Genomic DNA, 15,942 nt, shown 5'->3' with positions numbered 1-15,942 from the left:
TAAATATTCAGAATGCACCTCAGTTTACCAGTTGTTTTTTTTCCAAAATGATTGTTGCATCATTAAATGCTGCTGTTTAAAATATTGAATACTGATTCTAACATTATTTTAAAATCAGCACTTTTGAAAAACCTCTTAGTATTTTATGCTAGGAAAGACTACATAAGATGGAACAAAACCTGCAATCTATTTTCAGGAACAAATCCATATGGCTAAGAAATATACCACAGACATGCTTTATTTTTTACACTTTGTAATGGGGTAGTACTACAAGTCATGGCAACATATTGCATTTAATAGTGAGTCCAGAAAGTTTAGGCAAGGCACAGTTTTCTTTTAGATAACATTTCAATCTCCAGAAAATGGTTTCTATTTTGTATGCTGCATTTAACAGTGTAATAGTTGCTAGTCAACAATTTACCTTTATGAATAACCAAAACTAAGGCTTAATCAACAAATAAATAAAAGTGCCTCTAACAAAAGAGGTAATTAGTGCTATCTTGCATCATAATACTCTCCAGTATAAGAGCTTATAAATCTGGCTTCACATTTAAAAATTATGCTAAGTAGCTTTAAGAGGTCATTAACTGACAAATGTACGAAGGATAAAAACCCCAGCGATTCAATAGAATCAGTAAGTTTTAAGTACTTAAATATAAAATGTAATGGAAAGATGCTATGCAAATATTTGCATTTGTCCATGCTGGTTCCCCAAACTATCAAAAGGCATTTGGTTATATTGAATTCGTCTTAGGGCTTGTCTACATACACAATGTTGCTGCAGCTGTGCAACGATAGCACTTCAGTGTGGACATTACCAATGCACACCTGAGGGGTTCTCCCATCTGCATAGGTAATCCACCTCCCCAAGAGGCAGAAGCTAGGTCAACAGATGAATTCTTCCATCCACCTAATGTTGTCTATAACAGGGGTTTGGTTTGCATAGCTAATGTCTCTCAGGGATGTGGATTTTTCCACACCTTGAGAAACATAGCTATCTCACTGTAAATTCCCAGGGTAGACCAGCCCTTAGCAATGCTTGGTCTCAAATTAAAATTAACCAACATTCTTCCAGTTTAGGTCAGTTAATTCCTCCTTAACCTGCGAGGTGAATTTTTTTTTTTAATTTCATTTTAAAATTCTAAGCCATGATACTTATAGAAACTTGCCAACCCACACCCAAAGCATTACAAGAATGAAGATATTGTACTTGTAGTTTCAGGTGGTTTAATCTATGCTACAATAAATCTGTTTTGAAAAAGCATAAGCCTTTTTCATACTTTTATAATCTGCAAATTGCTACAAGCCTTATCCTGAGGTCCTTGCTCAGGATCAGGCCCTAATTTTGTTAATATTTGTTTTTACTTTATTAAAAACGTGAAACCCATTAAAGGAAATTCAAAGTTAAAGCTTCACATTTTGTCCTTGCGGGCGCATTTTTTATTTATTTATTTTTGTGCATTTCCAAAGATACTTCCCCAAGAAGTAACTTGAGCCAAGATGTAAATATGCACAAGGTAGTATGATAACATTTGTTAACCCCAGAAAATAGGGGAAATGATAAGAAAGCTTCTGGAATGGTAAACATTAAGACAAAATATACATAACAAATGCACTGATATCTAATATAATTTACAATAACCATTTAACCACATTTATCAACAGAGTATGTAAATTTAAGGTCTGTCCTCACAGATTAACACCATTTTGTAATTCTCTTGAAGTGGCACAAAAAAGCTGGATATAATTTGCATCATCTCAGTTTAATAATCCAGTAAATTACAAAAAAGACAAAGAGTGCAAAGAGCATCATGTAGCACAATAGTTTTGTCTGGCTCCCTCTGGAGAGTGTTTTCAGTCTGCCTATAGTTGCATCTAGAAATCCACCCGTAGAATCAAAGTCAGAGTCCTATAAAAAAGGAGAACATAAAGAGAATCATTTTAAGCAAGTAATACCACGCTACAATGCTCTAGGCACAATCACTTCTTGCATTTGTCTTTTCTTCTTATATTTAAAGTATTAAAAAACCATTTCAAACCAGCATATGAACAGGCAGTTACATCTTGCTAGCCTATAATAAAGGGAAGTCCTCATTTCATGTCCATTCCATCTGATTATCTATTTTCAGGTACAAGACCATCTTACACAAGTAACCAATTTTCTTGGATTTTTGCTTCCCTCCTCCATTTTTTAAAATCAATTCTAGCACTGACATGCCCCCTGTACAGGTTTGTCAAAGCTATATTTTAAATCCTATTGCATGTTTGCTTTAATGGAGCAGAAATAGTTAGACTCATCTGGGACCTACCAATCTTTACTGCTCCTTTAAAAGTTATATTCATACAAAGGCCATGTCTATGCTTATCGGGGATCAATGGTGCTGTGATCGATGCAGCAGGGGTTGATTTAACAGGTCTAGTGAAGACCCACTAAATCGATCACAGAGCACTCTCCGGTCAACTTTGGTACTCCACGGAACAAGAAGATTAAAGTAAGAGATGCAGCGCAATGCAGACACCGCAGTAAGTCAACATAAGCTACGTTGACTCCAGCTACATTTTTCATGTAGCTGTAGTAGTGTAACTTAGGTCAACTTACCCCAGTGGCGCAGACATGGCCAAAGTGTTTACATGAGGAAGCACTGCTGCTATAGAAATAATAGCTAACGGTCAATTTGGAGGACAGAACTGTTCCTCCTTTTTGTCCCTATAATAATTAACATTTTTGTGGTATTATATAACATAAGGGATAAGTTCTTAGTCCCGTCACTACAAGATTCTTAATATAAAAAATGCCAACTATAAACAAGCATATGTATATATCACTGTAAAAATTAATAAGATTAATTGCTACATACTTACCATGTCTGATAACATTTTATTCTGATTTTTAACTTCTGTTCCAATTTCAATGGAAAGCTATAAAAGAAGTGAGCATTACCATTACTTATATTATTTGAGCCATATAAACCAGATTTGACTATTATATACTGGGAGAAGTCATTCTGAAAATATCTGTCATCTCCTGTGTTTTTCTAGATGTAGTAACATGGATGCTATATTTTGAAAGAGGCTAAAGAAAAGCATCTATGAAATTGTGCACAAGTGCAATAGATAAGGCCCTCAACTCTGGGACACTTGTTACTTTAACACCATCCCCCTATGGCAAAGTGGCTCTAACCTGAATGCATCTCCCGACATGCAGATGCATCTTCTGGTGATGTAGTGCTACCACCGCATCTACATTTCTGTTGTATCAGTTTACGACAAGAACATATACAGCCTAAAGACTGGCATTATTTTATGGTATACATTTTTCTCAGGATTTTTTTTAGGTTCTCTATAAAGATTGATTCTGGAATCAAATATTCAGAATAGAGAGAAGGTGTTTATAGCCTTTTCCCTATTTTTCTCATTTTACTAAGAACCACTCTTCACAGTGGAAGAAGACATAGCATGAATTTCCAGAAATTTAAAAGATATGGGTGAAATTTACATAGCAATACGCTACTCAAGGGTGCAGTTATTAGGTTATTGACACACCGCTTGGATGGCTGAATGTACTGTCTGTGTTCCTGGTTCTCAGTACACCTGAAGTATATGGCAATCACCTAACTAATGCACACCCTGGCAGGACAGTGGGGTGGGAGGAGGTATTGTTTCATATTCTCTGTGTGTATATAAAGTCTGCTGCAGTTTCCACGGTATGCATCCGATGAAGAGAGCTGTAGCTCACGAAAGCTCATGCTCAAATAAATTGGTTAGTCTCTAAGGTGCCACAAGTACTCCTTTTCTTTTTGCGAATACAGACTAACACGGCTGTTACTCTGAACCCTGGAGTAGGTTATTGCTATATTACTAACATGTTGACAGCAGAATTTCAAACTTTCCTACCTGGGGCCACCCAAATGACCTACTTTTTTGTGTCATGATCCCACTCCCATGGTCTTTTGCTCTTTTTGTATGAGGGTACTGTGCAGATGATTCTAAGTGGCACTTATCAGGAGTATAGCACAGTGCGGGCAGTAAGGAAGATGGTTAGGAGAGACAAGCTGTGAGAGCAGAAATCAGAGCTTCTTCTTCCCTCCCTTTAGTTCACTCCACTAGATCTTAGCAGTCACTGTGTTTTGGTGATTTTACTTCAAAATCCCAACCACCACCTGTGATGCAACCCCCAATTTGACAATCCTAGTTCAAAGTATGATTTAAGATGACAGCATTTATTTAAGCTAATGTCTCTATGCTTGTCTAATTGGAACTGAATTGCTTAATTATGAGCAACAGTCTGAGCAATAAGATTGTAAGGGCTTTGATTCTGTAAAATTCATTGCCTTGCACCACATCTCTAGAAACAGCACCTATAGTGAGGGCTCCAAAATGTTTAATAGGTTTTGGAATGGATTAACTATTGGAAAAATGGAGTTTCTTGTTGAGTAGAGTGGACTCTCAGGGTTCTAGTTAGAAAAGGATTTATTTTAAAAATACAAAAAGAAAAGGAGTACTTGTGGCACCTTAGAGACTAACCAATTTATTTGAGCATGAGCTTTCGTGAGCTACAGCTCACTTCATCAGATGCATACCGTGGAAACTGCAGCAGACTTTATATATACACAGAGAATATGAAACAATACCTCCTCCCACCCCACTGTCCTGCTGGTAATAGCTTACCAGCAGGACAGTGGGGTGGGAGGAGGTATTGTTTCATATTCTCTGTGTATATATAAAGTCTGCTGCAGTTTCCACGGTATGCATCTGATGAAGTGAGCTGTAGCTCACGAAAGCTCATGCTCAAATAAATTGGTTAGTCTCTAAGGTGCCACAAGTACTCCTTTTCTTTTTGCGAATACAGACTAACACGGCTGTTCCTCTGAAACCTTTAAAAATACAGTACTCGGTCTCTAGAATGAGTCTCCCTAGTCAAGAAGTTTCTTCTTTTGAGGAAATCAGGATGTTACTTCCAAAATAATTATTCCATATTATACATTCATAAATAGATGTAGTAAAAGTTGTCCAAACCTCAACTTAAAGGACTTGATTGTTCTTCAACTACTGTCTCTGCTAAGTACAAGTAGTCTAATTTCTTAAATTAACAGGAACAAACAAAAACCTAGTTGTCAGGCCAATTACGGAGCTGAACCCAGGCTTCTAGTTTCCCTGGCCAGTGTGAGTCATACTCGAGGAAATGCTGACTTCTGGAGTTGACAATAAGCAGTAAGTATAGACTCTGCTGTCCTCATCAGGCAAGTAGCTTCATGATTAGCGAAAAAGGACAGCAGGAGCTAAAGTCTAATTAAAGAGGAAATCAGCTACACGAGTGAATGCACTGTGCTTTTTGACTGGCAATATTTTGTTTCGGTATTCAATTTATGTTCTAAACTTTTCCTCTATTGCTGCTTCACTATTGTGCACTTAATTCAATCAAAGTGATGATGCCACTATAATTATATACTTACTGATTTTATGGCAGAGACTTTTGTACGCAGACTTTCAGTTAACCTTTCATTTTCCTCTTCGTGTACACTATACCCACTGTTGGTATAGCCATAGTTACTAGTAGGTGCTCCTTCACCTAAACACAAAAAAACCAGTAAATCAGGTCTACAGACAGGAAATATCATCCAAGCAAAATACAGTATCATGGGGATCCCAGTCCATCTATGGTTACAAATGCATTTCCTTGTGCATCCCTGCAGCATCCTCAAGAGTGAGCAAGAGACATTGTTAACATATACATATTCTCTCAGCCAATTAGAACATTGAGTTTAGCTTTCAGTTCAGAAATCGGGAAAATTAAAAGGTTCTTTGGTAACCTTGATTTAACTAATTCATATATCACAACCCAATTTTGCCCTCAGATACAGTACATTTGTGTATTCTCCAAGGAAGACAGCTTGAATGTTAAAAGCATACCTGAAAGTAGAACTGAGTCCATTGTATATTAAGGTATACATTTCCAACTATGCTGTATGTGGCATTCAGGAGTTAAGGTTACTCAGTAAGTCTTCATATTTTTGACTTTGAAATGTTTACATTTGTAACCTGTTATATGAAATATAGGTTTTAATGTTCCTTTAGTTTATAAAAAGGGAAAAGGATTAACATACAGGCTGCGTAATCAGAGGTTTCCTTATGTTTCTACCAGCAAGAGACCTCTGCCTTGCGGTGGAATGCTGCACTTGGCAAGTCTTCTGCTAGGTGGATGAAGGAGCTTCACAGTTGCTACCCAGACTGTCAACTGGCAGATGACTGACCAGTAGAGGAGAGTCAGTGCCAAAATCATCAGCCTAGTATGCTCACCCCCTCCAATCTCTAATAAAGAGACCATCCAACCAGCAGCTAAACAGCATACTGGGAGAGATATGCACCAAGATCCCTGCATTCCCCCCTCCCACCCACGCACACCACCCAGTACTCAAAGTAAAAACAGTCTAGCTTTGCAGGGCTAAGAGGAATAGCAGGGTGAAGCAGGCCACAAGTAGAAGACATACCAAGGGAGGTGGCTGGATAAAAGCCTGGGTTTTTATCTGCTAAATTTTAGAGTAGAGATTGTATTTACTTTCAGCGAGCAATCTAGTTCCTATCAACATTTATCAAGACTAGCTAAAAATTTCAAATCACACTAAAACTGTTTGAATCCCCTCGACAAATTAATTCTCTCAGTTCATCTTTGAAAAGGTTTTGAGAGAGAGGAGACAGAGCAATCATATCAAAACTAGAATAATGGATTGATATTATCTCTTGACTGATTTCCCACTGTACTGTACATAGTAAAGGCATACACAGGAAAACAGGATAACTAGATAACTGATATTAAGGATTTATGATATTCCGTAATACCACGGTGGTTTTTTGTTTGGTGGTTGTTTTTTTACAGATGCAGATTAAAAACAAATTTTTTTCACCAGTTGGCCTGATGACAAGTTTTCAGTAAGGATGAATGAACTGGAAAGCTTCCATTTTACTATCATGTTACTCAACAATGGGGAAATGGATCTTTTTTCTTTTATTCTTTTAAATTTTTTTCCAATCAGATTTGGATTAAGACCAAAGTTGGCTCAAAGGGAATCTTTTCGCAGAGTCACAAGCATGTGCCAAATATGAAGTTATAACTGAAGTAACCTTATAGTACTCATTACTAAGTGAATATCATAATAGGTACGTGTTTACAATGGACTTCGATAATCTGTAGCTTGGAGCCAGAGTCCGGTAGTTATACATCAAAGATCATTGCAAGAGACAGTCTTTTACAAATGGAACAAGCATTCCAAGTCTTTTTAATAAGCAAACCCCATATTTACATAAACCACAACTTCAAGTGGGAATGGGGTTGCCAGACAGGTATGGAAGAAGTACAAAGGGCAGACTTTTGAGAGAAATCAGTGCCGTGTGTGTACTGTCCCACAACATTGTGTGCTATCATTGTGGGAATAAGCAGTATGCAGTAAGCACAACTGTGTAATAGGCAGCCAAAGAAGGCACAGGTGGCTGGCAGCAATGGCAGAAATTCTAGAAATTATAAGTATTCATAAGAATAGAAGAATTTACGTAGACAACCTCTCTCAATGTGCCCCAATCTGAGCGGGACTGGGTAGGAAAGTAGAAACTGAATAGATTAAATAAAACAGATTTCTCCTAAAATAAAATGTAAGAGTCTGTCAAGAGTTGTGAAATAGGAAGATACAGGATTCACGCTCATCTTAAAAGTGCACAAAAAATTGTTTCTTTGGATTCTTTAAGATCAAATATTCTGCTAACTGGAACCATCTACTGAAATGACAGAGCACAAAGTTTAATGAACCTGTAAGCAAGCAGGACATTTTTTAATGTCCTCATAATAGCAACGTAGCCACACGATAAATTTAAGTCACTCTGGCCTTCTAATAGCTTTTCAACATTAGTTTCATTCAGGAACAGTCTGTTAGTGCCCCACGCTGGAGGGGACGGCGAAAAACTCCCAGGGCCTCTGCCAATCTGCCCTGGAGGAAAATTCCTTTCCGACCCCAAATATGGCAATCAGCTGAACTCTGAGTATGTGGGCAAGACTCACCAACCAGATACCCAGGAAAGAATTCTCTGTAGTAACTCAGATCCCACCCCATCTAACATCCCATCACAGGCCATTGGGCCTATTTACTACGAAAAGCCAAAAATCAATTAATTGCCAAAATCATGTTATCCCATCATACCATCTCCTCCATAAACGTATTGAGCTTAATCTTGAAGCCATATAGGTCTTTTGCCCCCACTGCTTCCCTTGGAAGGCTGTTCCAGAACTTCACTGATGGTTAGAAACCTTTGTCTAATTTCAAATCTAAACTTCCTGATGGCCAGTTTATATCCATTTGATCTTGTGTCCACATTGGTGCTGAGCTTAAATAATTCCTCTCCCTCTCCAGTATTTATCCCTTTGATATATTTATAGAGAGCAATCATATCTCCCCTCAGCCTTCTTTAGCTTAAGCTAAACAAGCCAAGCTCCTTAAGTCTCCTTTCATAAGACAGGTTTTCCATTCCTCAGATCATCCTAGTAGCCCTTCTCTGTACCCGTTTGAATTCATCCTTCTTAAACTTGGGAGACCAGAACTGCACACAGTATTCCAGCTGAGGTCTCACAGGTGCCTTGTATAATAGTACTAGCATCTCCTTATCTTTACTGGAAGTACCTCGCCTGATGCATCCCAAGACTGAATTAGCTTTTTTCACGGCCATATCACATTGGCGGCTCATACTCATCGTGTGGTCAACCAATACTCCAAGGTCCTTCTTCTCCTCTGTTACTTCCAATTGATGCGTCCCCATCTTATAACTAAAATTCTTGTTGTTAATCCCTAAATGCACGACCTTACACTTCTCACTATTAAATTTCATCCTATTACTATTACTCCAGTTTACAAGGTCATCCAGATCTTCCTGTATGATATCCTGGTCCTTCTCTGAATTGGCAATACCTCCTAGCTTTGTGTCATCCGCAAACTTTATTAACACCCTCCCACTTTTCGTGCTGAGGTCAATAATAAAAAGATTAAATAAGATTGGTCCCAAAACCAATCCCTGAGGAACTCCACTGGTAACCTCCCTCCAGCCTGACAGTTCACCTTTCAGTATTACCCACTGTAGTCTCCTCTTTAACCAGTTCCTTATCCACCTTTCAATTTTCATATTGATCCCCATCTTTTCCAACAGGAAACGCTGAAAAGCAAAACAATTAATTTTATCAATTTGCAACCTCCTTTTTATGTTGAACATTACCTTCAATGTAGCACGAAATGAGCAATTAGGAGAAGTGTCTGAAGCCCTTCAACCTTAGTATACCCATCCAGACATATTTAAATTTGCAGGTCTTACAAGTGAAGAAAGGGGAAAAATTTAAAGAAACAATATTACAGAGTGAGCTGGTGGCAATCCCTATATTTTAGTTACTTTGACATTAATGGTTTAATATGACCCAGGAATGGGTACAAACATCCATTCAGGAAAAGTATGTTCCCATTTAATACCGATCCCATATCTGAACAGAAAATCAAAGAATACTGTCCGAATTAATACTAAACTTCTGATGCATGGGTCAAATGATATAAATCCTGAAGTATTAATACCTACCAGTCCTAGAACGCATTGTGGAAGCTCAAAAGTTCTTTTACTATCACCATCAACACCATGGTTGGTTGACCGAAAGATAAGGATGCCCAAACTTCCCAAAGACTCTGTGGAATTCAGGAACAGTCTCTATATTTGCACCCAACTACCATAAATGTTAAAATGTATAATGAGCACAAACTTTTTAAAAAGCATGACTTTTAATCAGAGGCGGGATAGATAAAAATCTATGATTTTTAAAAGAAATTTTTAAAAATTGGATTTTTTTATTTAAATCAGAATTTTTTTTTTTGATAAAAAAGAGTTTTAATTAAGATACATTAGGGCTCAAAGATATCTCATCATGGAATAGAGATTATAAATTCTAATTCTATAGTATGAGATAATATATTCATGTAATGTTTAAGAAAAGTTTTGTAAATGAGTTCCAATAGTTCATGGATTAGGGACCAATTTTAGGGGGTTCCACAGGCGTCTGTATAGATTATTTAGGTTAATCCTTCTATCTACTCAATGGGACTCAGTGCTCAGTCTAGAAGATACCATCAGAGATGCTTAGTTTTGCAGTTCTCAAACTGTGGATTTGTGTCTCCAGAAGTAAAATTCTTGTTAACAGCAAAAATGTTTGTAAATAAAGAAACAACATATAGAGGTGAGAAATAACAGATCTCAACTCTGTTGTCCCTCTGCAAATTTCTGACCACAGAGTCAATACTTCTCTCTAAAAGTGCAAAGTTTCAAAAAGTTCAATGAATAGAAGATTGGGGGCGGAATAAATCTGGACAAGGAGAAGAAGTCTGGAGATAAACGTGAGAAGTGAGGGACAGATGCTTGTTTTGTTAAAATATTATATATTTGCTGTAGAACAAAAAAAACCAAAATACTTAATGTTGCTGTTTTAGTTAAATAAAACTATTTAAATGTCTGTCTGGTGATGTTCTCCTCCTAATACAGCATGGCAAGAAAATCCTCCAAATATTAATGATTAACCCTTTGAACTGGAGATATTTATGAAGTCATTGGGAGGTGAACTATCTGCTTCAGTTACTTTTGGTAAATGAAATAACCAATCATTAATTTTTGATATAGCTGTAAAACTAATCTGAAAAGTTTTCAAAATAAATCACTTTAAAAACGTATAGTTGTGTACCTTCTAAAAATAAAACCTCCATCTATCTCTGAGTTGTGAAGAATATGTATTAAGGTAATAACAACCAACAAGAATGCACTTTTATGTAGAAAACCATGATTAAATAGAGTCTTCCTGGCTAGTGATTTAAATCATGATTTAAATCAAATCCACCCTGATCAGAGGACCACAGCGAAAGGCACTAAACATTTTTTTTTTAAAAAGCTACTGAAGGTGTGTTTGGAGGGACCCGTCACTACAAGCTGACCATTCCTTCAGTGGAAATCTGATGTGATTTAATTAGAGAACTAGACCCACACAAAAAAACCAGAAAAATTCAGAAACAGCTATGGAACCTATTACTTAACTAACACGATTCATCCCAAACACAAAGAAGCGTCAGAAACGTGGCTGATAGAATAACAGAATTTTTTCTCTTCTAGCATTTAAAAGCAAAGATCAAGATTTCTACCCCAAATCTTGTTTGCAGAGTATGTTGTATCATGCAGTTGCATCATAATTAGAGCTCTGTGTTTGTCATGGAGGGGGCAGAAGTCACGGATTCCGTGACTTCCTGAGACCTCTGTGACTTCTGCAGCGGCCAGTATGGCTGACCCCAGGGCCAGCTGCTCAGGCGGCCCTGGGGACAGCCACACAGGCTGCTGCGGGAGTGGCCCCGCAGCCAGCTGCAACTGGAGTGGTCCCGACCCCAGAGCCAGCCGCTGCTCTGGAGGCCCCAGGCAGTTGGCCTCAGGAACACCCGAGTGGTGGCCAATGCAACTGGCCCTGGGGACTGCCTGAGCTGTGGTCCCCGGCGGCAACCAGAGCAACCACAGCTTGGTGGCCCCCCAGGGCTTCCCTGCCCCGGCCACTGGTGCCGCAGGCTCCCCCTCCCCTCTGCGGCATCCCTCACCCGCAAGATTCAATAGGTATTTATGGTATAAGTCATGGACAGGTCACAGGTCCTGATTTTTTGTTTCTTACCCATGACCTGTCCATGACTTTTACTAAAAACACCCATGATTAAATCATAGCCTTAATCAGAATGGAAGACTGGAAGTAAAATAATTGTCCTAGATCAGTTGAATTCTGTACATTTAAAAAAAAATATTGTTGGTATTGCAGTAGTGTCAAAGGCCATATCTGCACTGTATGCTTCTTTTGAGGGCGTGTAGAGTATGTACTAAGGTGGCCCTCCAACCCCCAGCACAGGTTTAAATAGCAGTGTAGACAGGGAGGCACAGCTTAGGTGAGTAGAGTACAGACATGCCTGAATAGTCAGGGTATGTACTCAGGTACATATCCTACATGGCTCTCTATTCGCCCGAGCCATGCCTTCCTGTCTACATTGCTCTTTTTAGTCATACAGTGTCCCACTGCTTCCCAGCTGGAGACTTTCCCTTTCCCTGTCACAAGGAAAAACACCAGCACTGGGTAAAGGCTCTGGCAGGGGGAGGCAGCAGGGAAAGGTTCTGGCGGAGGGGAAAAGATTCCAGCAACTCCCCACTTCTAGAACCTTTCCCCACTTCAGGTAAGGACTCCAGCAAAGGGGAGGCAGCAGGAAAAGGCTCTGACAGCTCCCTGCTGCTGGAGCCCTTTGCCGCCAGAGCTTTTCCTTACTGCAGATAAGGATTCTGGTGGCAGGGGGAAGGCTCCAGCAGAGCAAAAGGCTCTAGCAACTCCCCACCACAGGGAACAGCTCAGCCTCTCCCTGCCAGAGCCTTTTCTCACTGCAGTGAAAGGCTTGGGGACCTGCTGAAGTCTTTCCATGCTGCCCTTTCCCCGCACCAGAGTCTTTCACTGACATATAGCTACACACTGCAGTATGGATGCAGCCTGTTTTTCACTGCACCATGTAGCTACACATACCCTACACACTGTGTAGTGTAGATGTAGCCTAAGGCCCCCAGACAGAAATCAGGGCTCTGTTGTGCTACTCATGATAGAAACAACATAACAAAATGATGGTCTACTGGCCCAAATAACTTACAGTCTAAAACCTCATCTACACATATCATTTACACTAGCATAGTGATTTCAGTCAGGAGCGTAGGTGAAAAAACTACACACTTGGTGACATAGCTCTGCTGACAAAACTCCCAGTGTATACACAGCTATGCCAACAGAAGAAGGCTTTTCTCAGTAAAGGTAAGGTTATGAAGGGAAGTGGTTTTTATACCTGCAAAATTCATGTTTGTTGGCAAATGCTGAGTCTACCATATGGGCTATGCTGTCCTAGGATCTGTAGTGTAAACATAGCCTAAGTAACAGTCTGTTTTACCACATTCTGAATGGTTTGGTCAAAACTAACTCCTAACTACTTAGTAGATTGGGTAATCCATTATTTTATTCTTATATTTTATTTACATAATTACAGTTTTGTCAATTTGGACAATGTTTTTTCTCATTTACTTAACTTTTTCCCCCATTAAGGGGAAAAATCACAACCTTACAGTAGCGAAAGGATTTAACTGCTATGTGCTGTACAAGTAATAGTGCCCGTCCCCAGACAATAACATGTTCATAACTTCCCATACCCCCTTTTTACATAATTCTTCCAATGGCCAATATTCTTGTTACCCAACAGGGTTATTTCCAAGCCATACTCTAGACACATCCGGAAGTTTGATGCCAGCTGCAGAAGTAGCTTGTCTTCAGGCAGGAAATGAAGGGCAACAAACAGCTAGACATAAATTTTACAAATACGTTTTTCAAGTCACGGGCTCTGAAACAGAGTCCACGAGCTTAGTACTAGCATACCACAAAACAAAAAGGCAAAAACAACAGCAGCATTTTAAATGCATCTTCTTTCACTTTCTGCCACCCTCAGCAGGTTGGAGGATGATCTCTACCACAGATTTACATATGGGTCCCGAGATGACTCAGGCCTCCCACTGTCTGTAAACAACTGACTGCTCGAGGGTACTGAGAGAAGGCCTGAAACAACGACAACACTCAATGACTGGGAGGGGGCGGGTAAAGGAAAGCAGCAGCTGGAGTGGTGGGGGTCTGATAAGTGGTGACCAACGAGGTGGAAAGAAAAGTATCCCAAGGGCTTCCCCGAAGAAGTAGCTCAGCGCTGGGATGGTGTCTGGCTTCTGCAGCCTCCTCTCAGTGCCACTTACTTCACGGGGGGCGGGGGGGGGTACACAGCCCCGGCTGGGGTAACCGCCCTGGAGTTTAGCCAGAGGCGAGTTCAGGCCGCGGGTAAGGAGGCCACAGAAACGACTCAGGCATCATTTCCACCTGCTTACACGGCCCGGTCACCCCCCAGCTCCCGAGTCCGCCCCCCAGCTCTTCTCCGCGCCGATCCGCCCTGCAACGGCCCGCCGCCGGCCCCCGCTTACCCAGCCCAGCGCGCCTCATCCCTGCGGCGGGGGGGGCCGCTGAGCAAGGGGCTCTGCGCCTCAGCGGCCGCGGCCAAGCTCCGGCTTCCGGGCCCGCCTCAGGGGCCACCCGTCACCCCAAACGCCACGACATCGCTGCCCCGCAGCCCTCTGGGTAACGCAGTCCCTGCGCGGGCGGGGCCCTTCCGGCCGAGCCCGGGGCCTCCTGGGTAGCGGCGTTCCGGCGCGGCGGCGCCACCTTGGTCGTGCCGTTGTGTCGCAGCCGCGACTCCAAGGCCAGGGGAGGGGCGGGCGGGCAGGTCAGCAGGAGTGGGCAGGGCCCGGGCTGGGCGCCCGGGGAAGTGCGTCGGCGGATACGGGACGCTCCGGCGCCCTGTGGGGCCAGCCCTGTGGCGCGGCGGCGGCCGGAGCGGTAGCCCGTGGAGCCAACCCCTGCGTTCCCGCAGCAGCCCGGGGCCTGGGGCAGGGCCCCGCCACCCTTGGCCCCAGGCGGTGGCTGTCCGCCAGCGCCGCCCCGGGCGCTGTATTCCGGCAGCTGCAGGCCAGCTCCTGCGCCCTGTCCCCCTGTGCTGTGCCCTCGCCCCTGCAGGCTTCGCTTTTCTCTCCGCTTTCTTCTCTTCTCCGCTTTCTCCTCCCTTGGGCCCCTCTCGCCCGCTCCTGTTATGCTCCCTCTTCTCTCCCGGGCCCTAGTCCTGCCTCGCTCCCCCTCACTCCTTCACTTTCATTTCCTTTCATGCCCGCCACAAGCCAGCCCGGAAGCGGCGAGGAAAAGCCATGGCGGCTCGGGTCAGCCGCGTTCTCCAGATCTGTTGACTGAGCTGTCTATAGATTTGCGCCTGTCTTATTTCCCAGCGTCACAGTGAGCCTCTGATCCCACATGCCTCTAACACTTCATGCAGAAGAGGGTTGGCTCAATGACTTTGAAGGGGCAATGAGAGTCTCTGGCATTACTTGTGGCAGCAGGATGAGCAGGGTGTGAATATGTGACAAAATTAGTGATCATTAGGGTTGCCAGGTGTCCCGTTTTTCACGGGCACACCCGGTCGAAAAGGGACCCTGGCAGCTCCAGTCAGCGGGGTTAAGGCAGGCTCTCTACCCGCCCTGGCTCCATGCAGCTCCCAGAAGCGACCAGCATATCCCTGCAGCTCCTAGGCATAGGGGCGGCCTGGGAGGCTCCGCACACTGCCCTCACCCTGATGCCGGCTCCGCAGCTCCTATTGGCCGGGAACTGCAGCCAATGGGAGCTGCAGGGGCAGCTCTTGCGGGCGAGGGCAGTGCATGGAGCCCCTGACCACTCGTGCGCCTAGGGACCACAGGGACATACTAGCTGCTTCTGGGAGCTGCCTGACGTAAGCGCCACTGAGAGCCCACACCCAAACCCCCTGCTCCAGTCCTGAGACCCCACCTGGAGCCTGCACCCCAGCCCTGAGCCCCCTCCTGCACTCTAAATCCATCATCCCTGGTGTCACCCCAGAGCCCTCACCCCCAGCCGGAGCCCTCACCCTCTCCTGCACCCCAATCCCCTGCTCCAGCCCAGTGAATATGAGCAAGTGAGGATGGGGGAGACCAAGTGATGGAGGGAGGGGGGAAGGAGTGAGCAGTGGTGGGCCTCGGGGAAGGGGTAAGGCCTCAGGGAAGGGGCAGGGCAAGGGTGTTTCGTTTTCTGTAATCAGAAAGTTGGCACCCAGTGATCATGGGTAATTTAGACATAAAGGCAGTCAGCCAGCCTGCTCTTAGTTTCAGCAAAGCTGGCTGCCTGGTGGCTCATTAAGCTAACCAGTCTGCAGGGATTTACAAAAACTTGGTATTAACACCATCTTTTTAAATGGGCCCTGAAAACAACTTTACTTGTTAAAAAATGTGGTATAT

At 42.6% G+C, this 15,942-nt stretch overlaps 1 protein-coding gene across 1 annotated transcript; it reads right to left on the bottom strand.

Moving 5' to 3' along the window:
* Positions 1-220: 220 nt before the first annotated feature.
* Positions 221-14,330, bottom strand: BET1 (Bet1 golgi vesicular membrane trafficking protein). Its single transcript, XM_075125850.1, has 4 exons — positions 14,074-14,330; positions 5,454-5,569; positions 2,863-2,919; positions 221-1,909 (listed from the first exon to the last, which is right to left on the bottom strand). The coding sequence occupies exons 1-4, from the start codon at positions 14,090-14,092 to the stop codon at positions 1,754-1,756; spliced, it is 348 nt and encodes a 115-aa protein (XP_074981951.1). The 5' UTR covers positions 14,093-14,330; the 3' UTR covers positions 221-1,753.
* Between the last annotated feature and the right edge of the window lie 1,612 nt (positions 14,331-15,942).

The sequence above is a fragment of the Caretta caretta genome, chromosome 2, assembly GCF_965140235.1.
Source record: "Caretta caretta isolate rCarCar2 chromosome 2, rCarCar1.hap1, whole genome shotgun sequence".
Classification (NCBI taxonomy): domain Eukaryota; kingdom Metazoa; phylum Chordata; order Testudines; family Cheloniidae; genus Caretta; species Caretta caretta.
This window is presented reverse-complemented; position numbering and strand designations above follow the sequence as displayed.

Coding starts and splice junctions, on each gene's coding strand:
- BET1 (XM_075125850.1), bottom strand. Junction 2,920..5,453: donor AAGTCTCTGCCATAAAATCA/GTAAGTATATAA, acceptor CTTCTTTTATAG/CTTTCCATTGAAATTGGAAC. Junction 1,910..2,862: donor ATAAAATGTTATCAGACATG/GTAAGTATGTAG, acceptor CCTTTTTTATAG/GACTCTGACTTTGATTCTAC.